This window comes from Corvus cornix, chromosome 1A (assembly GCF_000738735.6).
Source record: "Corvus cornix cornix isolate S_Up_H32 chromosome 1A, ASM73873v5, whole genome shotgun sequence".
NCBI classification, from domain to species: Eukaryota; Metazoa; Chordata; class Aves; order Passeriformes; family Corvidae; genus Corvus; species Corvus cornix.
This window is the reverse complement of record NC_047057.1, coordinates 33,410,871-33,435,045: the sequence shown is the minus strand read 5'-3', so window position 1 is coordinate 33,435,045 and position 24,175 is coordinate 33,410,871. Positions and strand designations below refer to the sequence as shown.

Below are 24,175 nucleotides of genomic sequence, written 5' to 3'. Positions count from 1 at the left end.
AAGATCTAGGAAGAAGAGGAATTTACCCCCTCAGCCAAGTGAGACCTTTGAAGAATGACCAGCTTAAAACTGCTTATAACAGTCTTCATACTTTAATAGATTTGATTTTCCACATGGCTTCATTTTGTCTGGGTGGCTAACTGACACAATTTATAACTCTCTTCCTTTCCCAGGCCACTACAGTACACCATTCAGCAAAGCTTGCCTTAAAGCTTGCCTGCCTTATACGACCACACTTCCATTCATTAGTGTTTGAAACACCTCAGCTGTGAAGGGCTCCTAAATGCTACCATGTGTGACACTGCTGCGGAGGAGCAGCATCAAGGAAAAACACAGCGCTTTAATCATAGGCCACTGCTCACTGCAATCCCCTTTCAAAAGGGTTCGACCTCCCCCTGCACCTCCCTGCAAGAAAAGGCTGAAAAAAGCTGTAAATCCAGGGAATAAACATAACTATAAATGAATGGATGACAGCTTAAAAAATATAACCGTAGCTGCATCAATCCATGAGATTTCACACTGGTTTTGTTTAGTCTGCTTTGGGTTATGTGGGAAAAGTGAAAAGCATGAAGGAAATGCTCCCCCCTCTTCCTTCATGCCCCCACCCCTGCTAAAGCTTGGGCCTCAGATATTTAGGCCAGTAGGTTTATACCTCTTGACAAGGAAACAGGCCATGACCCTGGGGTACTCTCTTGAGCACCAGGCACAAAGAAAGATGTAGCATGATCAAAGCCATGGACAGAGGAGAGAGAGCAAAATCACGTCAGCTACCCTCTGACCTTGGCTTTTCAATTCTTAAATTCCAGATTACACTCATCTATCATACAGATGAATTTTTTTTCCTCACAACAACTACTGTCCTCTTGTAGCTGGGTTATATTTGCAGTGCTGCAACAGAAATGATTCTCAACTCATGAAATGATCAAGCAAATTCTACTCTGTCTCTGGTGGCACTGGGGAATCTGAGCTCACACTCCATCGAATCCCATTAATGCATAATGCTTTTTTCCTGCTTATCTTCTGTGCAGAACGGGACTGTTACAACATTTCAGTCAAGAAGAAAAATGGTATTTTCAGGCACCTACCGGAGGGCTGCCTGTGGAGAGACACTGCAAAATATGTTGGTTTGAGCCTTGGTAATTCAGAACTCAGGATGACTGCGGCAAACCCCGGCTTTGCCTCCAAGCCAAGTATTTCAGTTAAGAAATTACGACTGTGGGTTCTGTGCTCTTAACATAATACAGGTAGACGTGTTTTGGTATTTGATGATGATCACATGCTTAATTTCTTACAGCACTGTGGTCAGCCCTGAGCCTCTGATTATCGTTTCCTGGAAGACGGCAGCACATGTGTGGGTGCGGAGAGGCAGCTCTCTTTGTTTTATGCTTGGCTTGTCAGGACACTACTGAAACCTGATGAACTCATTTTCCATGAAGGTAGACTTCCAATCACAGAGTAAGAAGGATGGGGGAGAGGCAAAGTATGTGAAAGGACATACTTCAAAGCTCAGCCAGGGTGGCCACAAGAGAGCTTTTTCAGTTAAAAAGTTGTCCACTAGTGATTTTTACTGTGAATCTCACAGTATTTTTTTTTCCTAGTAACTCTTGCTGTAGTGACCAAGAAAATTAATGAGAAGATCTTCCTTCATGCATATCTGTAAGTTTGTGTAATGAAGGAAGTTTCTCTCACCTCCACATGTATGTGCAAATATGTGTACCTGCAGTACCTGGAAGGATGAGAAACTAAAAATCAAGCTAACACCCCCAAATATGTAGATAATAAACTAATTATTAAAAATACTTGAGACTGACAGACTTAAAATTCACATCAGTGTTGGGAAATACTTTTTTTATGAATAAAAGTTTTTCAAAGGGATCAGATTGTTGTTCATTCCTTGCAAAAGCCTAAGATTGCTCAGTTACAGATGAGTGGTTCTAAGCCAACCTATCCTGTAAGTTTCTTGTCAAGACACAGATGGAGACATGATTGCTGCTCTGAAGGGCTTACAATTCAAACAAAGGGATAGTACAAGTCAGACATATATGCATGGAGGGACCCAAAGGAAGAAATGAGTAGAGGTTCTGAAAGATAAAATACAGATGTATAATGCAGGAACAGAGAGGGAACTTTTTCACTTGTGAAAAACTGGTTGCAAATATCAGAAGGTTGTGCAGCTGTGATCCTCAACACAACCTCTGTCTCTACAGCATCCCCCCACCCCACACTTTCTAAAAGATGGAGGGTAGGGCAGGCATTTTGAAAACTGTGTAACCTTTAGAAGTTGAAAACTGGCTATATGCTGAGACATTTCAGCCAGGGATTCACTGAAGTGCATTGCTTGGCATTGTCAGGGCACTGGACACCTCAGGGGAAGGATGCTTACCAGTAGAAAGCACCCTCCAATCACTTGCAAGTCCTCACAGACCTGCCAAGGTCGATGGCATAGCCATGTATCATATTCTCTGAGTCAAAAGTTGAAGGAGGAACTGGGGCTGGAATTAAATACTTTGTAAGTCCAGATGTGCTTCCAATAAAGTTGAAGAGAAGGGAAAAAATTAAGAAGGAAAGCATGGTCATTAGAGCAGACATTAGAAATCCAAGTCACTCAGAGTGTGATAGCCATGCAAAACATAAATTCAGCAACACCATCATAGGATGCACTCAGCCAAGAAGCAAAAGTTTCAGGTTACATGGCAGCTTTAATTCAGGTTGTTCTCACTTTCTAGGTACATTCACTGGAGTTGTGAAGGCAGAATGGTGACATGTGTTAATTGACCATAAATGTGCACTGACAATGCACAGTTTTGCCTTGAATGGCTACTCCCCAGGTTATTTGTCTTCTGCTGCAGCAAACTAGTGGAGAGGCTGGGCCAGCAGACTGCAAAGACAAACCTGAGAAAGCGTCAAACCAGGCTGGATCTGGCTAACAGGGAAGCCACAGCCCTGAAGAGCGCAGGGTGAATAGGACAAACACTCGAACGACAGGGTGAGTACTCATATGCATAGCTCAGGCTTTAGTCTTGCTGCTAAGACAATATTCCAGGTGACTCTCCATGAATCCATGTGTACATCCCCATACATGTATCCTTGTGGACTGATTGGCACAGGGACATGCTGCAGATGCAGTTTTGCTTGGCACATGATGCCCTTGGTCCCATTCATGGGTCCCATGTATGGGTATGCTTATCCTGAGCTGCTGCAGGACACAGCATGATATTGCATGACAAACACAGCACACTGAGCTGTTTCCACCCTGAACTGCTGTAACTGCCCTGACAGGTGCAGAGTGATGGGAGCTGCTGTCTCCCAGAACAGAGCTGCAAGGCGGCTTTCTCCAAAGCTCCTGTGTACACAGATGCTTAACAGGTCTTTTCTTGAGGGGCATTACTGGTGAGGGGCATCACTGGCAAGGGGCTGGCAGATGTGGACACTAGCCTGGACCCTCATCTCTCACCAAGGTTGGCTTCCAGCAGCAGAGAAAGGACAAATATTTTGCAATGACTCACAGCAGGTATCTGCCCTCAGAAGGGCAACTCTGCAGGGGATTGGTACCACAGTTTTTAGCCCCGTTTTAGCAGTGGTGAAGGTAACAAGAAAGGAACAGGAAGCAGGACAGCAGGTTTCAGTTAGAAGTGCCATCTGCAGCATGTTTATTCGGGCTGGCCAACACAGAATTTTAAAATATGACAACCGTGGTGGGATCTGGTTGCCTGAAGATAGCACCTGAGGCTGTTTTAGATGCCCTGGATATCTCATCTGGTAAGATAAGTCAGAAAGGTCTCCTTTATCATGCCCTCCTTCTCTGTGTGGATGCCTGTGACCCCCGGGAACACCCAATGGGCACAGAACAATTGTGTTGAGATGTGGACCCATGAACCCTCTCCAGAACTACGAAGTTGAATCTCTGCTTTGGAAGTCTTGCAGCTGTGGAAAAACAAACTGGTTTATACTGCAGGAATATGTGAAGTGGTAACCACTAGCACGGGCACCTTATAGGGGTGCATCAGGAAGAGTGTGGCCAGCAGGCTGAGGGAGGTGATCCTCCCCCTCTACTCGGCCCTAGTGAGGCCACATCTGAAGTGCTGTGTCCAGTTCTGGGCTCCTCAGTAGAAGAAAGAGAAGAAGTTACTGGAGAGGGTCCAGCGGAGGGCAGCAAAGATGATTGAGGGGCTGGAGCATCTCTCTTACGAGGAGAGGCTGAGGGAGCTGGGCCTGTTTAGTCTGGAGAAGAGAGGGGATCTCATTACTGCACATAAGTATCTCAAAGGCGGGTGTCAAGACAATGGTGCCAGGCTCTTTTCAGTGCTGCCCAGCAACAGGATGAGGAGCAGCGGCCATAAACTAAACCACAGTAAGCTTCCCCTCAACCCGAGGAAGAACTACTTCACACGGAGGGTGGCAGAGCCCTGGAACAGACTGCCCATGGAGGTCATGGAGTCTCCCTCTCTGGAGACATTGCAAATCCACCTGGTTCCTGTGTCGCCTGCTCTAGGTGACCCTGTCTTGGCAGGGCAGTTGGACTGGATGATCTCCAGAGCTCCCTTCCAACCCAAATGATTCTGTGATTCATTGCTAAACCTCAGAGGTGGTACCATGCAGAATGGAGCTGTGCCATAAATGATTGTATTTAAACTTCAGCGTCTTTTCAGATCAAAGTCACCCCCTTACCTCAAGAGACTTCTTTCCCACTACATCCTGTGCTGGTGAAATGTAAGTCTACCTGCTGCCCAAGACCTCTGTTTGGTGACCCACACTTGTTAGGTGCAGGCTATTTTTTCTGGAATTACAAGCAGCCAGTAGCATCCTAGTAGCCTGAAGAATAGACATACTTAGTTTGGTCTTTGTACGTCCTCTGCATTTTTTTTTGGTGGACCCCCACAAACTGATAACAACAAAACCTGATGGTGAGACAATTGGTGTCTGAGAAGAGCATTCTCCCACCTGCAGAAGAGTAACTGTGGTATTTTTGTAAAAATGTTTCTTCTGTTCTAATACCCTAGGCAAAACTTCAAGGTTAAATGTCTTTGCCCCATGAAACTCACTGGCAGGTCAACTGGCAATTCAGTTTTTTCACCTTCTGCTCATGAATTTCTGAACAGCAGACTTAAAAACTAAAACCCATTTTGTGAAATAAACCGCAGGATCACAGTAATGCTGCATATGGAGCCTCTGAATTTGTTAGAGCTTTTATTTTATAATGAAGTATTAGCTATTGGCACAGATTTTGCTGGCTGCTTTCTAAGCCCAAGAGGGTATGCTTGAATAGATATGTCAAAAAGAACTGCTGACAAGAGCAGCTTGCAAACTGTGGGCCATTGTCTGCTGTTAACATGTCTGAAATCCCCTGGCATGCAAGCTAATATTTTCAGGAGTCCCTGAAATATAGGGATAGGAATAGATGGCTTCTAGAGCGGATGCCAGGGCCCAGACTCTGCCCAGCTGAGACAGTGCCATCCCAACTGCTCCACAGCCGACACACCAAAGTGCTTTAGAAATTCTTACAGCACTAACAGGCACTCAGAGCAGGTTTGCTCTGCGTGAAGCTTAGGGCGGGACCTGCTGCTTTGAGCTCTGCACTCTCTGCAGAGCGCACTAGTGAGCTCAGTGACAGGTGTCACTCAGCAGTAAGGCAAAATTTAACTCCAGAAGATGGATTCAGAACTCAAATTGTTGCAGGTATACTTCACATGTCACAGTGAAAGGATTTATTAGGGCAGAAGAGATCACTGTGACCATATACAGAAAAGGCCATACAACCCTTCTAACTGCTGGACTAAAAAATTATTTTAAGGAATTATTTCAGTACAGAAACGCTGTATCTAAACACATATAAATCAGCCAGACCACAAGCAAGCAATTTCTGTGCACTGCAGCTGTCAGCATGCTAGAAGGAGCACAAATCCTTTAGCTTGGTGCCTAAAAGGACAGTGAAAAGCTGCCTACAGAGCAGTTCTGAGACCCCCTGCCTTCTCTCAGCACTGCTTCTGCAATCATAGACTAAGTCATGAGACAGCCCTGGGAGTAGTGAGCAGGTAGGTCCCCCCCAAGGAAGTAAAACTTTCAGTACTTAAATGACATTAAATATAAACAAAGAGACAAATAGAGAGATGGCAGCAGATGGGGCAGTTTTGGGTGGAGATGTAGGGACTGGAAGTCAATATTCTTGCTTTAAATGTGTAACTTCTTACTGACCTAGCCTCTAATACCCCACTTCATTATGTAAAGATGTTGGTCTTCAAAAGACCACAGATTTGGCCATAGCATGATGGCATAGCAATATTTAGATACCAGCAAGCAGCCTTGCTGAGCTGCTGCTTAACTTTCCCAATGCCCAAGTGCTTGCTGGTGGGCACGTGCAGAGCTGCCTAATGCTCTTGGGAGCAGTCTAAGGGCTATAAAGTATCTTAAAGATTACTTTGACTTAGTGATGTCATCAAAGTTTTCACACTCAGGAAGGCAATGTGTAACAGACAGCAAAAATAAGACTTATCTTTGAGTGTGCATATATGCAATAGCACTGGATTGGAAATTCACATGTGGACTTGTTTTGAAATCCCCTTGCTCTCTGATTTGAAGCAGACATTTCAAGCTGGGTTTTCTACCTTCTAGGAAGAAGGCTCCCCGCTAAACTTCTGTCTATGGAAGATGCATCTTTCTTCTGTTAAAGTCACTCCACTTTTACATAAATAATTATTCTGTGAAAGACAGAAAGGGAGCAGAGAAAATAAAGCAAAAATCTATGCTCTCCTGCAGGTCACCAGCCTGTGGTTTTTTAGCTGCATAGTTAGTAAGCGAATTAAGTGTGTCCTCTCCTTTAACTGCTGGAATAGCACTGCTTCACCAGCAAAAAGGCTGCTCATGGGGATTACTGGATAATACACATCCCCAGCTGTTGGAGGAAGCGAACTAGCTGAGGCAGCCAGAGTGAAGTTGCTGGGGCTGTGCTGGGACTCAGCTGGTAGAGGTCTGTGAGAGTTAACCATCCTTACACACACAGAAACCACTTCTACAGATCCCCTTCCTCTGCTGGAGAAAGTGTCTCGCCAGGCTTGGCCAAGTTTTGGTCCTTAAACAACAGGTTCAGATAACTGGAGGGGACCAAGACATTGCCTAGGGGGATTCCCACAGGACAGGACAGGATATTCCTCTTTAAGTTAGAATAGCTTACTTAAAATATAGATTCAAGTCTATTCTTCCTGTTAGATTAAGGGGGAATCAAAAACTTTTGTCTATCTCTTAGCTTATCTCCCACTAGGAGAACTGTTTGATATAATGGAGTGATAATGAGTCTCTCTGGTGACTTCGAGAGAAAGGGCTTATCTGACACAGGAGTTTTAAATCCAGGAGGGCTCACACTGAGAACTTCCAGAAACAGGAATTAGGCTGACTGACATTCAGTTAACCTAAAAAGTACCTGCCTTAGGTTCTGCCTCTCAATTTCTCTTACAGATGGTCTTGAACGAACCTCAGCTCTAGGTGCCCAAGTTTGCCATGGATTTTAAAGCAGGCCTGAAATTAACTCAACAATGAGGTTTCTGCAAGGCAGTAAGTTGCTCAGTGCCAAAGCCTGTGTGGCTGAAGCCTTTTGAAATTGAGACTCAGCTGCCTAAGTTACGTCAGGCCAGATTTCTTAAAACGCGTTTTGGCATCTGAGTACAGCAAGTGCGTTTTTGACCTCAGCAGGTCAAAACACTTTGAAAAAATCTGTTCCCCATGTATTAAAAGGAGACTGAAAATCTTCAGCAAAATCTCAGTACTGGTCAGAAGAATTTTGCAGGAAACACCATTTAAAGTCTGCAAAGCACAGCCCTAAAATGAAAATGGTGCTTGAAGCAATTGCGGGTGCTATGCAACACTGACAGAGATGTATTTTGTCTTGGAGAGCTTCAACCCTACAATATGTAAACATTTCTGGTGGGAAGGAAATAAAATATTAAGAAAAAGAAGGCAGCGGTGCTGCTAGAAACATATACAACTGAGCTGGACTGACCCCAACTTCGAGAAGCTGCTCTTACAAACCTCTTGTGGAGGCTGTAAACTGGAGGAGTGGTAAACTGCTCTGCATTCACAGCCAGAATCCAGACTGGAGCATAAGGCAAGCAGAGGTTCTAATAATAGTCTCTAATCACTAATATGTATGTCCACAATGAGATGAAAGAGCAAAAGAAGGTGGATGCCAACCTTAAAAATCCCTAGACTTGCCTAGTTCACTGAAATGCTGTGGGTGACTGTGTTAGCTCTGCTTTCTTGGGGCAATGGAGATGGAAAAGCCCAAAAGGATACTGGACCCCACACAGGTAAACCTGAGCGAGTCTGCCTTCCCCCTGAGCCCTTGAAGTACTTGAAATAGCACCAGTTTCTCTGCATATTTTATGCTGAATGGCAGAGGAAGGACTACAGCAACTGTCTCCCAGAACAGGGTAGGGAAACACTACCGAGGCTTTGAAATGGAGGTCAAACCCACATCATTTACCTTTTGCTCCTCCCTCCCACCCCCAAATTTAGAACATGAAAAGGAATATAAAGTAAGGCCTGTTAGATTTCTATTCTCCTATTTTCCCTCCCCCTAAAAACGACCACTTGTTACAGACAGGAAGCAACTGCCAAAAGTTGTTCACCTTCAATCCTTTATCACTTAAAAAAGCATTGCAGCTCTGACCACGAAGCCACTAGCAAGAGTAGTTTGGGAAGAGCTATCTATCTACAATGATAAATAATAAAATAAAACATCTTCCCCTTTGAATCCCAGCTGAGAGATTTTGCCAAGTGATCAAACTTGTCTGAACCTCGGAGCAGCAGCTTTGAAGTAATAAGAAAGAGATTGAAAACTTGCAGCCAAGAGCCGCACACACCTCATTAGGGTCCAGCCATGCGGGGAGGCCAAGCGGCAGCCGCTGGGCCCAGCCCCACATACCCGCTGGAAAGGGGCTGTGGGAGGGGGAGATAAAAGCGCCTTTCACAGTGGAAGCGCACTGGTGACATTTTTACGAGCACCAGCCCCGAGGCTGAGCGGCCCTTGCCACGCTGCCGGCCGCCGGTGCAGCCTCAGCAGGACAGGGCGCGTGGGCTCTGCCGCCGCCATTCTTCTTCCTCCGCGCTCTGCCCTGGTTTTTCTCATCCCTTGTTTTTTTGTTTCTGAAGGAGTGAGTTTAACGTACAGGGCTCTACCTTGCCCTGGCCATTCTCAGAAAAGCCCTCCAAAATGAGAAACATATTTCTTAAAGATAGTGAGTCAGGCTTCCTGAGCTGGTTCAGCACAGTTCACATGAGACTTTCTAGTATAGTTCAGAAAACGATTCTTTTCTTCTCAAAAAAAAAAAAAAAAAAAAAAAGCCCAAACCAAAACAAAAACAATAAAGCTTAACAGACTTGTAAAATGCTTTTAAAAATATCTGAAGATTTTGATCATGGATCTTGCCACACAGACACTGGCAAGACTGCGTGCTTCCAGCAATGGAGAGTATTTAACTTTGAGAGCTGAAGTTCTGGGTTTAATTTTCAGTTTCAGACTAAACAGCAGGTCTGCAGTGAAAGGCAGGCGACAGCTCCTGAGCACAATGGGGCAATGGAAATACTTCTCTCACAAACTTTACTGATACTGTAACCATGGAGTACCTCTTTGTGCAGACGAAAAAGCAAAATCAGAGAGGTTTGTGTTGGTTTTAATAAACTCCCCCCATCCCTGCCCTCATTTACTGCAAAGAATTCAGCTGCTATTTTATTATGTAATGCTTCAGGCTAAAAATATACCCCTAATTTAAGCCACCTTGCCAATAAATCTACAAATACCAGGTAATCCAAAAAGGGTAGTTATGGTTTAATGACATACTCTTCTTGTCATCTTCATATGTTGAACTTCTAAAGGATTTAGAGTGATGCATTTAAAGGTTTTTTTTCAACTTCTTGACTATCTCCACACAATCTGGTGGAAAGTGTTAAAAAGTTTGGTCCTCCTCAGTGTAGAGCAACAACCCAACTTTTCTAGATCCATCTGCACAATGACCCACAGCACAAAGCTTTTTATTTCTCTAAGCAAGATAACCTGATTCAAAGTGAGTGAGGCTCTCCAATTTAATAGATAGTGATGATTTCCTTTTGATTATAGAATCTTTTATGGGAATTTCTTTCCCAATTGAACACATCTACATTCTATAATCAAATCCGAGAAGGCATCCTGGTGGAAATGTGTGTTCAAAACATGTTTTCTTTTAGAACTGAGACAGATTTACTGCAATTTATACCTCAATGTTAATCTATTCTCCTCTTTCTAAACATAAAAAAATACTAATATAAATTACAGTTAATGCCTCACTATATAACACAGTTCTCAGGAGACTATTGAAGCTATGTGTAAGCCCCCTAATTTACTGTAACATGTCTTTGCTGTTCTGATTTAATTTTCCAGAATTTGCCTCAAAATAAGCATGAGAAACAGGGAAGGGGAGAGGGTGGAAGCCATTCACTACCCTGAATCCGATATCTCCAGGGTCCTAGAGCTCACATGTTCCTTCCTTCCAGACTCAAGTCTGGTTTCAATGGAGCTCTCATTTTTCTTCCCAGTAATCCTGCCATGAGATCAACCATTGGTAACTCTGTGGGAAATTAAATACCAGGATGTGGGAAATCTGAGATCTGAATTCAAGCAGAATGCGGGTGATTAATTTTTTTATTTCTCTCATTCTCTTTTCCCATGGTTGTTGTGTGGCAAATAACTCTTCAAACCTGAGATCAGAGATCGCCCCTGAATAATGTGACTACATTGGCAGAGGAGAGGCAAAGCAAGAACTACACCGGCAATATTATATCCCTCTGTAATATAAGCATTAGTCATTTCTAAAGAGAGATTTCAGCCAACGTTTTCTGAAAACATTCTGGAATTTCCAGAAGTGCTTTACAGTGGGATCAGCAGCAGAACTTCATCATAGTGATGCTCACCATCTGCTGGAGCAGACTTCATAAAAAATTTAACATTTCTTGCATTGGGATCCCAGTGAAAAAGGATTCATGAGACAGTTTGCTATGACAATGTGAGTACTACAATGCCGAAGAGTCAAGCAGTGGTTTTGAAGGGCTTTTCCTTCCTCAGTGTGAGAAAAGCACATTTTTTTATTTAGGTCCTGTAAGGATGAACTCAAGATGCTTACGAACTCTAGGCTGCGCAAAGATTTATATCCTTCATGCACTGTTTGGCCAAGTGTTGATGTCTGAAAACCACCTACGTACTTCTGTAGCCTTCAACATGAAGAAACCACCTACGTACTTCTGTAGCCTTTAACACGAAGTGCCTAGGACCATAATTCTCACTGCATGGTCTACTATGAGGTTGTGATACTCCTATACTTCTTACTGTCTACTGTCACAGCAGTCCCATGCCTACAATATCCAATGAGCAATCAATGCTCATGAGCTCTGAATGGGCCCCCAAACTGGGCACCCAAAATGGGCACCCTGCCTGTCACAGATGGTGTTTGTCATCTGGGTTGCTTCACTCCATCTCAGCAGTAAGGAACAGTACAGTGAGAGCATCAAAGGAAGTGATATGGGATAGAAGCTCCTCCACGAAAAATGGTTTTAAAGTGTCTATCACAATTGTTTCACACTGATTATGAATCCTTCACCTGAGTTGTCCTCTCTGAACTGCAAGGGAAGAGGCATGCTTATAGGTTCAGCCTGTCCATCCTGACCTTAGTGTTTGGCACAGGTGTCACAATCTGAGGGACTGCCCAGGGAGGCCAGATGTCACCCTAGTGTAGCGTGGCAGCACTGATTTCAAGGAACTAAATTCACAAAATACCACAAACACCCCACAGAGTACTGACAGAGTACCCAAAAAATTCTTGTTATTCTTCTATTCTAAAACTGTTATTTTGGATGACAAGTGGACCTTATAAAATTCCCCAGATGTCAGGGAAAACCCAGAATAAAATAATACATTGTCTTCTTATTGCTTCCTTCCATAACATGTTTAAATATGTTAATAAGGGCCAAGTATACTGCTCCTTTCCCTAGCCAAACTTTATTAATGCTGGTATGTGAAGACTGTAACTATCTATCTGAGCAAATTATTTAACAGACAAAAACTGTATTTTCATTGATCTTAACTTTGATTTTATTTGTGTTTACCTTATTGCACATCCATCGCAGCATACTTAATTTTTAAAATAAAATTTGCAACAGAATTTATGTGGTCCTGAATTGGAACACCAAAGATAGAGCAATTTCCAAGAATGGTTACATAGGTTTGTTTCCCATGTTTTTCAGTGCAAAAAATGAGCAAGGATATAACCCTGGAATATCTGTTGATAATATTTAAGTCAGGAAATAGGACATCTTTCAGTGGCTTCAGCTTGATGTGGAGAAGCAACAGCGATGCTGACTGTTGAAAATGCAGAGCCCTTTATGAGAAGCTCAGGAACCAAGCTCTCAGCAAAAAGCACTTTCTTCATGTGCAGCCTTCTGACACTCCTTTGCTAATTAGCATTTTGATTATTTTTATATTTAAGTCCACAGAGCGATCATGCTGGTAATTTCATCTTTCTGGGTATCACTCAGGAAGTATCTTAAAATAATCCCTGTTTTCAGGGAGTAGCCATGTGCTGCTGAAAATCTTGTATGTCTTGTATGAAGTAAGATACCCAAGTGTTAGCAGCACTGACTCTTGCTACTCTTGAAAATCTCAGCCAAAATATGTAGCATGTGTATGCAAAAGCAGCACTGTTTAATTTACTCTTGACTGGCATTTTTTCAAACACTGCCCTTCCATGTTCCTCAATGGTGTTTCCCAAGTACACACCACAACCCTTTCTCTTCTGGCTACCATTAGTGAGATTTCAGATCCTGTCAAATCAGAGCCAAGTTCTGAACTGGATGGAGTACCTCCCTAAACACCTTTTGTGGCCACAGCCACAGGGTCAAACACCAAGCCACCCTGCCCACAGATGTTGCCTGCCCGTCTCGAGCTTCTTCCACAAGCAAGGAGTCAGGAGGGAAGAGGTAGGGAGAGGTTGAAGATGAGCTTTGCTGGCTTAGGGAAATGTTTCAGCTCACCCCTTCATCCTCTAGCCTTCTACCACCAACTGCAACTCCTACTCCCTGTGCTATGCATGGAGTGGCTCAACATCTGTAGACCCCAAAGTTTTACATCTCTGCTTTTAGGGTCAGCTCTTGCCCAGGACACTGGAAAAGAGCAGGGACCTGAAAGCTTGTCTGTGTTGAATGGGCAAATGTGTGACCAGTGCTCCATTCAGAAAGCTGCCTCCTGCCCTAGAGTTTCCCTCAGAGGAATTAAATATTGTGTATTTGAGCTGTTAAGAATCCATTATTGTTCAGAGATGAAGGCTCCTCCTATGTTGAACTAAGTCATGGCACTCCTGCTCTGTGATTGACTCATAAACTGGCTGACAAGGACATGACATCTTCAAGTAGCACACTGCAGCAGGCAAGACTGAATTCCCTAGGTAGTCCTTGACAAGCCGTAAAGAAAAAAAATCTTGCTAAATCTAATTCCTTTTTTTGTCACATCAGATTATAAGTGTGTGCACCTTGGTAACTCCCTTATGCAAGAAGGGATCATCAGCACCTCAGTTTTAGTGGAAGGGGAATCAAGACACTGTGAGACTTACCTAAAACGGAACTTACACAGCACAGTGCTCAGAAATAATGGTTTCAAAGGAAGCTGTGCTCTCCTGGCACAGTGCTGACTGGGGCACCTCTGCTCCTTAGGCGGTGTATGGGGCACAGTCACAGGCACCCCAGCCTGCCTTGTGGACCACAGGTGCATTAAGCAAGGGGATGCATAACTCAGTCAGCATTTACTGACAGAATCACGCATCTGAATTTAACAGATCTGTGGACTCAACCAAATCAAATCACGTTTCTCTTGCTTGTTCACTCAGTGGCTCTTTGACCTTTGAATCCTGAGCTGCACTGTGTCTCAGGTTTAGGAAGCAGCACTAGGAACACTTCTCACCTGGTAGCCTGGAGAGCTTGCTGGGACAGGAAATGGGGCTGCTGCTCAGGTATTTCCAATATTTGACTCTTTAAAAGTGACTGAATACCTGAATATACTCCTGTCTTGAAAGGGTTTTAAAATCCCTTTTCTTCCCTTCCTTATGGTGATATAATATCTCAATTTAAAAAATTTATTTACAGCCAAACTTCTGGAAGCGGCCATCTCAAAAATGTCCCTCTATCATACCTATGTAGTAAATGACAATCATAAGTATTTAAAACCTTGGGTACCTCAGTCTTACACTGATTTGGGTATTTAAGCATAGCATCATTGAATTACACTATCCAGAGTCTATTCAGAAGTTATATCATATAAGTAAGAAAATATTTTCTGTCAGAAATACCTGACCTCTTCTTCTAGCCCTCACTCTTTAGCCAAGGTTAGTGCTTCATCTGTTCATTGAACTGGTGATTGCTTCTAAATTTCTCCCAGATTCTTTTTCTTATTTTATTTCAAAAAACTGCTCTTTCTTTTTTTTTTTTTAATCATCAGAAAAATTATTCAGTGTTTTCCTGTCACAATAAGACCATTATTAAAATTTTTAAAAAAAAAAAAAAGGAAGACTGAATATATCTTCTTTTGGAAACCACACCAGTTGCCACCATTTTGCCTTGAGAAGAAAAAGAAGGTAAGGATGTAAAGCCCAGTGCCCTCCATGAAATTCCATCTATTGCATCCATGAAGAAAGCAAGAGACTTTCCTGATTTCCCATGAGCCACAATATATGCTTGCTTAGCATGTGTTCACACGGTACCCAGAGCCTACGGTAAGTACAAGATGGCCCCTAGTGTTGTGTTTGGGAAAACATACAACATTTGCTTTAAAAAAGAAAAGCTATAATAAAAGAATGGTAACTCAGCCTTTACGAGGATGTTCTGGAGTGGTCTATGTAACACAAATGCACTTATCCTGTGCTAAAGTACAAAATTCCATGTACTATTGGAAAAGAAAGTTTTACCTCTCCAGGATCTGACTTTTTGGGGGCTGCCCTGGGAACTTTCTGACTCTCCATATCAGTAACACAAAGCCCATGAGACACAACACAGCTTGCTGAATGCAGTGGAAAGAGCAATGACACCCCAGGGCACTAGGTCAACTTCCAGGGCAGATTGTTCAATATTTCTACAGTTGAATATGACTGCAGTATTCCTGGGTTCTCAGGACACAGGGTGGCCTTGGACAATGGCATTCACTCTCTTGGATGTGTATGTGCACCTGCTTGGATTTGCCATCCTGTCTGTGACACTGGAAGCTTCTTTTCAACCAGAGAAAATGGATCTCTGAAGTATTCCTACCACATTTCTGTCTGTGATTTCCCAGAAGGGAAAAAGGATGAAGTCACACATGGTGGCTAGCACATAGACAGAACGCCTGAAGCCTGTGGAAGTGCAGATGTGTTGCATGGCACAGAGAGATGATGAAGGATGTGCACCCTGGGCCTACTGGCCGGGGTGTGCTGGCATGTCAGTCCTGCCACAAAGCCCCATGGGCCCCAGGCTCAGCTCTGCTCACAGTCTGCAACTCTGGCTGCAGGTGAATGTGTGAACCGCAGGTGTAGCTCCTGGGCTGCAGAGCCTGTGTGATGCCTCTAGCATTGACTGTGTCCTACGCTGAGTAGACATATGCAATAGATGCAAATTGAGGTGCAAATATATACTATGACTAATTCACATGCATAACTTTATTGATACCAACACTGAGAAACGAGTTAACAGGAAAACATATAGGAAATCCAGTTCTTCTTTCCCATACAAAATAACACTTTTCTTTTTAGCATTTATTCTTGTTGGATTTGATTATTTTGGACATTGTTTTAAAACTATCTACTACATTTAGTATTAGGTAGAGAAGTATGCTTCACATGTTCTTTTGGTGTATGTTTTCTGTACACTTTTTTGTGTATACTGTTCTGTGTACAGTTTACGTGTGCTCTTCTGACTGATACACTTTTTTTCTGATCTATACACTGTCTTTCTGACTGGTATGCTCTCTTTCAGACTCAGATACAAAGGATTTTAAATGATTTTAGATTTTAAGAGAGATAATAAGATTTTCAAAGGGCTGTTCTATGTTTATTATATGTCTTCTCTGCAGAAATGATAAAAATAAAACATGTCCTGTTTCCAGAAAATTTTGATAGCTTTCATTGTGTTTTTCTAAAAACATCTATTTCCTTCATATTACTTAAGAGTGTAACTCCCCCATATGGCTGAGTCAACAGCTGCTACAAATTGCTTAAAAATGAGGAAATGGAGAAATTTCTGTTTGGACTATGTATTTGCACACCTCAGTAAAAATATTACTACATCATGACCGTGAGATCTGGCTGTACACTCTTTGGAGACAGAGCAGATTTCAAAGAGTCTTGTTTTGAGGTTTAGACAAATATCTACGTGAAAGTGCTAAACTTACCAATGTCACACAGTTATGCTGGCTCTTTTCTTCATTTCCCCAAGGAAGTGTGAGAATATGCGTCAGTGATCATCACAAAGATGTGAATAGACCACAGTATTCGAAGGTTTGTATTAATGATATGGGTGTGTAGATTTCCAGTGGGTTTTACTGTAGCTATTTACTGTCTGTGTGATGGTAAATCCTCAGAGCAATGTTTAAAGATATTGCCGAAGTTTACATAAACATCTGTATGGCCCTAAACTGGATAGCTGATATCCATAAAGAGATTTAGAGCATGGCAGAGCCATGTACGATGCTTAAAAGCTGGGAAATAGCAATAGGAACAGAGCTGTTATTTGCAAAATGAGAATTTTATCTGGTCCTACTGCTCCTGTATTTTTAAAAGTGACACAAACACAAGAGACATATTTACTAGCAGCAATAACAAGAGTAACAGTGATGTAAACTAATATTCATAGAAATCTTTGAGAATACACCTAAAATTCAGAGCACAGGAGAGCACTCAGGGACCAAACCTGAGCAAGTTTCTGCCACTTTTACCAAGGCAGGCTCACCAACACACAGCAGTTCTTGACTGTAACCTCTCACAGTCCCCACCAAAGAAGAAAGGATACATTTCTAACTTAATCCAGACTGCCACATGGTAAAGCCATCTGGGAGGATATTTTGAAGGAAACAGATGGAAAAGGAAGAGATTCCTCTGAATGTAGTATAAGATTTACATTATCCTCCATGAACTTCCATGTAGTCCCCATGTTTATATAATTTATCACTATTTCCTTAGACAGCTCAGATTAGAAAGCCTGCATGAGCTCATGTTCTTGTTGCTAATTCTGAGTCTGAACCTCCCTACTTTAAAGGGAAATTAGGTACTATAAAAAGAAATCAGAGAAAGGCAACCAGACCTGAGTGAAACCCAGCAGCATGAAGTTCTTGATCATCCCAAGAAGTACACTGTTTTACCTCTCCTTCCTGAAGCCTCAGGAAGATAGTGTCACGAGCATTTGCTCACAGTGATAAATTTTTGTTCTTTGCCATGCACCTATACCAGCAAAACTGCAATGGTGTGGTCATGTAAGTGTGAGAGCAGGGCTGTTGAAACCAGGAAGGGTTCAAGAGAAGTTCAGTGATTTCATTGAACATCCTTTCGTCTAAGGATTAAAAACAGAAATGTTGTCTCTGTAAAGACATGGCATACAAATAATTTAAAGTGTTCTTTCACTACTCAGTTGTGGTAAATGGAGAGATCTAAACAGGCTTCTGTCTCCTTTCATGTAATCTTCTGTGCCTCCTCATGTTCTGCACAAACACTTCCATTATGGGAATGTCAAAGGGCTTTCTTTTCTCTCTCTCACTCTGACTACAGAGATGCTGCTGAGGCACCACTGCAGCAGTGGTGGCATCCAGCTGGTTGACACACGCTACAGCACCCCTACCAGAATCACTGCTTCAGCAAGTGGATAGGAAAATCCATGTGGGGAACGCTGGTGCTTCAGTTGACATGCCTACATTATTTTGCCATCAATTAAATCTGCCATTACTTTGTTCTGCTACAAAACAACAGAGTCCAGGTCCACTCCTTGTCCTCCTACACCACAGCCCAGCTTCAGGACCAGGTATTCTTCCTCTCTTGCACCCAGGGTTGCACACGGTTATTGCGTAAACAAAACACTTGCAGCAGTCAGTGCTTGGGGAGCTTGGAGACCTGGCAGCACCACAGGGCCCTTCTTCCTGCTGACCTCAGTAGGACTGAGCATTGATATGTACCAGAGGAAAAGGCAACACTAACAGCCTCCCGGGAGCCTCTGCCTCCTGGATTTAGCCTCCTCTGTGCAGCAGGGTTTAGCCTCCCTGTCTCCCAGGTGCCACAGAGGAGATAGCTGGCTTTGTGCCCACCGGCAGATTTACTACCATGTTGTAGTAGGAATAGCCTGATTGTAGCAGTAACATTTGAAGGATATAAGCAAGACAGGGAGAGGAAATATCTTCTATTAGAACAGCTTGGTATGTTTTGAATTGTGTATAGTCAGATTATACAAAGTGAGTTGCTGGGGACTTAGGCTGTGTTTTTTGCATAAGCTGGCCTAACAAAAGACATTACCTCTCCTTGCAAAACTTAACCTTACTTGAAAGTACTACTACATTCATCCTCTGTGTTATCTCCACCATTCAGAGACATTAATATTATTAGCTGTGCCACGGATTCATCATTGCTGCAACTGTATTGATTTCTTTTGTAGAAATCTGATTCCTGCACATGCTTTGGAGAGTCACATCATTTTACCCCTTCAACTCATGGCTAGGATGTTTTCTGTTTCTTATGCAACAGCTCCTAATTCAGACTGCAGTTGATACTATGATAATATACACTTTATAATAATGTATAAGGTGGAAAAAGGAAACTATTATTCCTTTCTGAAGGCAGACCTCTTTCCAGAAGAGCAATGGACCCTTTATGCTCTTGACTCAGAAATCATTTATGTACAGGGAGGTACAACAGCACAGCCAATGGACTCCGCTGAGCAGTGATGGACTTGCTCCCATTCCCACAGGTTTTTCTCTGTTGGTGCACATATAGCAAAGTGTCAGAGTTAGGTTCTTGGGGTTTTTAACACAGGGCAGGCTGGGAGAAGCAAATGAAGTGGATTGTAACTGCAGTGATTGACTGGTTTCATGACATCTTGTGGCTTGCATTTTGTTCAAAGTGTTAAAAAAGAATAATACTATCCAACACAAAAAGTTCAAATGTGTTAGTCTTTATGACGGATCCAGTCTAGTTACCAAGTTCAGCCTACTATATTTTGTGGATTTAGAGAATGCTTTAGAAAAGAAGAGAAATGGGTTTTATGCATATGCCCCTCCTTGCTGTAATGCAGTTCCCACCTATCCACATTCAGGACACACAGAGATATTACATGCTGGGCTCACACCACGGAGGTGTGCATGTGTGTCTGCATTATCAGTGCAAGGTGGCCAATGCAGAAAGAGGACAATTCTGAGCAGGCACTGTCCATTGCTTCCTCCTCTCTTTCCCAAGGGCCAACGCATGAATTGTTCTGGTGGTTGTGCCCAGCAAGCCAATAGCTGTTCCCTAGCTCATATGATTGATGTATTTCCCTTCTTTCTTTACAGTAAAGGAGGCCAGTTGAAATACTGAAAAATTATTTCACTTAAAGTAGTCTAAAGAATTTAAATTAGTTTTTCTTACCTGAGCAGGCTTCTTTTGAACCACTTGTTGAGGCTGAAAAGTAAAACAAAGGCACAGTGAGAAACAAAATTAACTGAGCACTTAACTGTGATTTTACAAGTGCTAGGAAAAATATTTTCAGCAATAGAAATAAAACACAGGAAAAGCTCACATTCAGAAATGGAGACATGAACATACCCAGCTCTCACACCCAGCCTCTCCTATGCATATGTACAACTTTGCCCTGAACTACTTCACATTACTGTGGATGAAGAGGAGTATGTTAAGTTTGCACAATTAAAACCAAGGTGAAATCTAGTTTAGCATGTTACATCTTTCAGCTCTTCTATAGTACTGCTGCCTTAACTTATCAGACCATGGGACTGGCCTGATTTTGTAACTAGATTTTGTTGTCTCCACTGCTGCTGCTCTCTTGTGACACTCTGAGCTGTGAGTGGAGTGTCCTGCTATGGGGAAGCCCTCCCCCCTCATCCAGAGCAGGATCAAAGCTCAGGCAGAGAGGTGAAGGACGCATAACCCCATTACTGTGCCACAGCTTCCCACTTGACCAAAGCCACCCTTGCCAAAATCAGGACACTGGGATGGACAGTGGTTCCAGCCCTTGGAAGCCCTGGTTTGAGACCTTCAGCTGCATGACACTGTGCTGACCCTTGCGAGGCTATTGGTGTGATTATGGGGATGCCCATCATTGGCCGGGTTGGGGGTGTCCACCTGCCTATGCAGGACCTGGTGGCACAGCTGTGGATTCTCAGCAAGTCTCCCTCCTGGCTGCTCACACCCAGGACTGGGAAACACAGTCCTCACATGAGTCAGGAGACCCACCAAGGTCATCCCCACCTGGGAGAAAAGGAGTACCAATTAAGGAACAAATACAGATGTACTTAAAATACACCACCACTGCCCAGATGATGTGATGACCCTTGTGGGTGCTAGGAGCAGCACAGAACAATAAGACCACAGATAAATGATGAAATCCTGACACAGAGAAGACAAAAAGGCTTTTCTTACTTCATTGGGACAAAGTTGCTGCCTGCCCCCTCCCCCAGATTTTCTGTTTTCAAAGTATATGAATTGCACCCAATGACTTTCTTCCTGCCCTTCCTTCCTGCATTTTCCTAATCCCAGCCATGATTTTAGTGCCTTGCTTGGGCAGAAGCCAACATGCCATCCCTCTGCATGGCCAAAAACCTAATTTTCATGACAGTCCAGTAGGAAATAACTGGAATATTTCTGAATAAGCAGTTTAGTGTAACTGGCCTTCCAGAGCAATATTTCAGTGGGAAGGATCAATAAAAATGTAAATTAAATGTAACTGATTCAATTCAGACTGCCCACCACAAGCGTCCCATTTTAACAAGAGATGCTTTGTTTATTTCAGTCTTTTTCTAACTCAGCAGAATCCTACTGCTCTTATATTTTCGTATGTAACAGGCTCCAAGTTCTGCTCTCAAATAAATATGAGAGAAAAAACTATGTGATGACTGGGTCTGTCTTTAAACTTCAGGGTGGACCCTTTCCTTTTCCATTAAATTCCGTTGCAATGGAGAAGCTATTATTAAGGCACATATTTTATTGATGCCTTCTCCAGGTGGACTGCAGGCCCTGAACTCATTAATGGACATTTTCTGCCCTTGGACAAAGGAATGATTTCTTTCAAAGGAATCTCTCATAATTACAGAACTCATTGAGCTCTTCTGTAATCTTCCAATAGTGTTTTTTCACTTTATTTTCTTTTTTTTGCCTGTTGATTACACCTGTACATGTGTTTACTCCCAAACCACATGAAATCCACAGACTTTTTAAAGGCTGACTGTTTTCTCCAGCTCAGAAATCCTCATATATTTTTGGCTGTGCACTCTATGTTCATGTGACTCTCACTCACTATAGCTCAATGAAATCTTCTGAAAGAGCTGCCAACTCACCAAATTTCCCGTGAATTAGGTCCTGACACTTCAATGAGAGGAAAGACAATGTCTGAAACAAGGCCAGCTCTGGCTTTCTGCCTAATATGTGTCACAGTAATTCTACCAGCTGCCGTTCTACATAACAGTTCATACTTTTCAGACCACCAAAAAGCCCCTTGAATACTTTCAGTGATAGCTGGGGCTTGAGCTGCCAGCATGTTTTCCCAGCCTCTGGCACCCAGTGGCTCTGGACTGGACCTAGAAAGTTTTTGTGTGTGTGTTTGTTTTGTTTTGTTATTTTTATGAATGGCTTCCACAGGGGACTTGACTCCAGCACAACCCTATCCAACCATTCATAAAAAGCAGAGGGAAAATATTGTACTTTGCCCAGTTGGAAATTGTCTCTGATACTGACCAAGGCTTTCAAGAATTTTAGTCATTCAAGACCTTTGCTATCGTAGTGCTTCATGTCGAGAGCTCCTTGGCAGTGCTTGCTTACTGCCGGCTGGGTTTCCACTGGACTTGGGATCTGGAGTTCAGCATATGTTATGCTTTCTCCCTTAAATGGAAGAAGATCAGCTATGCAAGCCCAGAAGCAGGGCTCAGTTCCTCAGCCAGTATTAGTGGCACACACCACTGACACGCTGGGAGCTGTGCCCACTCACATCACATCAAGGGCTCCAGCTTGTGGCAGCTGAATCACTTGAATCACTGCAAGTGCCAATTTTCAAAGGCATTGCTTTTCCTGCTTCAGCCTGGCTGAGTGGGAAAGGTGGCTGGACATATAAATACAGTAAGGTCCAGTCCTGTGAGGACTGTAGTGTCTGCTCACTTAGCTCACCCTGAACAGAAGAACTGAGGTGTTCAGGAATAACAAGAAATTTCCCAAGCATCCCTTTAATTTCTTTAACTGTTGTGGTTGTGATGCCTTTGGAACCATTTTGACACACTATAGATACTAATGCTTCAACTTCGTGTTCACTGAGCTAAGAGATCTTTTCGGGGCTTTGAAAGTGACACTTCTGGTTCACAAGTGTTGCATCTGCATGTTCAATTAACTGGAAAGAAAGAGAATCTGCCTTGGTTACGGAAAAGACTGGAACTATAAAATAGCCATGGACAAGAGACTTTAAATAGGTGCTCTGGAGAAAAATAAAGTTGTAAGCAAGAAATGAGAGCTCTGAACTGTTACGTATTGTCCCTGCCAGGAGCCTGCAGAGTAAGATGGCAGAACTTCTACTCTGTCAGAGGCTCTTTCACTTATGCCAGTGATCTTAAGAGGAGCTTTGTGCAATACAGCCCTTTCACATTTCATTTTTATCCTAAGTTTGAAAAACAGCTATTGACGTTCCATACACTCAAAAGCAAACTTCAGGGTTTTTTACATCATATGCAAGTACAAGCCAACATCAGGTATCTTTTTAAAATATATATATGAGACAGAAAGAACAAGTGACAGTGTTGGAAAAATCCTATGACCAGGTCATTTAAATGTCTATCAAACAAGAAAAAAATCCAAAATGCAGCAGTATTTCTTCTGCCATGCTTAAAATATTAAGTATGTGAGCTAAGGCAAAAGATAATAATTTAAAACTTGAGGATAATATTCCTAACTTTGAAAAGGAAAAACCCACAAAATGCCTGAAAAGTTGAGTGCACAAAGTTTTGATGGTTTTATCTTTGCTCTAAGTTTAGAATGTTCAAAGCCCAACTGTTTATCTTCTACATTTCTTCCACTCCTCCTCTGTCACACATCCCTCATTTTGGTTTTTTATTTTCAAATTCTGTTACTTTACTTTATGTCAATATCTTACATGTATCCTTACAGCTTATACTGGTCAAACAATTTCTTCGCTTTTTATATGAGAACAAAAGAGCAGCCTCATGTGATGAGTTCATACTCATCTTGTACCAGCAGCCTAAAGTTGTATCAAATTCAATTTGTCACACTTCTCATTCCCAGGAGTCCTTCTTGCCCTGTGACTTTTCCTAGTGTTATAAAGCTAAGGAAGGAAAATGGAAGGATAAGGGTAAGTCTATGTCAACTAGTATGAGCAATGCTGGAACACATTTTTAATGATCAGAAATAAAAGCATTGGTTTGAATGCAAATCATCCCCTGACTGCTAATCCTAAAGCTCCAAGGGCAAGCTGCACACGCACAGTGCTCTTAGATTTTGTGTTCATGCCTTCCTCTTCAAACTGAGTATTATGAAGATGTCTGACTGATGCGTCTTGGCAACAGTGACTCTTTGTTTTTTTCCAACAGCTTGACACAGATAAGAGATTTGCATGGAGGTAGCTCTGCTGGTGAGACTAAATGACCATGATGGAAACTAATACCCAGTTAGGATGACATTTATAGTGCTGACAGCTCAGTGTTGTGCAGAGATCATTAAAATAATTTCATAGGTCATCCAAACACTTGTAGTTCTAAATTAAAAGATGAGTAAAACCATATTTAGTCTTTTTGTCTACATAGCCTTGAAAAATCAGGAAGTTCATATTATACCAGTCGAAACCAATATAATCCAAAATAAATCATGTCCTACAAGCAGTTCCATATGACAGCAGAGTAACTACCATTCTGCCCTACAGCTTTAATTGGTTTGAGTCCAGCCTTTCTCTCCCTCTTTCA

At 42.6% G+C, this 24,175-nt stretch overlaps 1 protein-coding gene across 1 annotated transcript in view; it reads right to left on the bottom strand.

Annotated features, from left to right (window-relative positions):
• HMGA2 (high mobility group AT-hook 2) overlaps positions 1-24,175 on the bottom strand; it is a 148,455-nt gene that overhangs the window by 3,712 nt on the left and 120,568 nt on the right. The window contains exon 5 of the mRNA XM_010413648.3: positions 19,635-19,667. Coding sequence (XP_010411950.1) covers positions 19,635-19,667 — 33 coding nt within the window. The remainder of the gene's footprint in view (positions 1-19,634; positions 19,668-24,175) is intronic.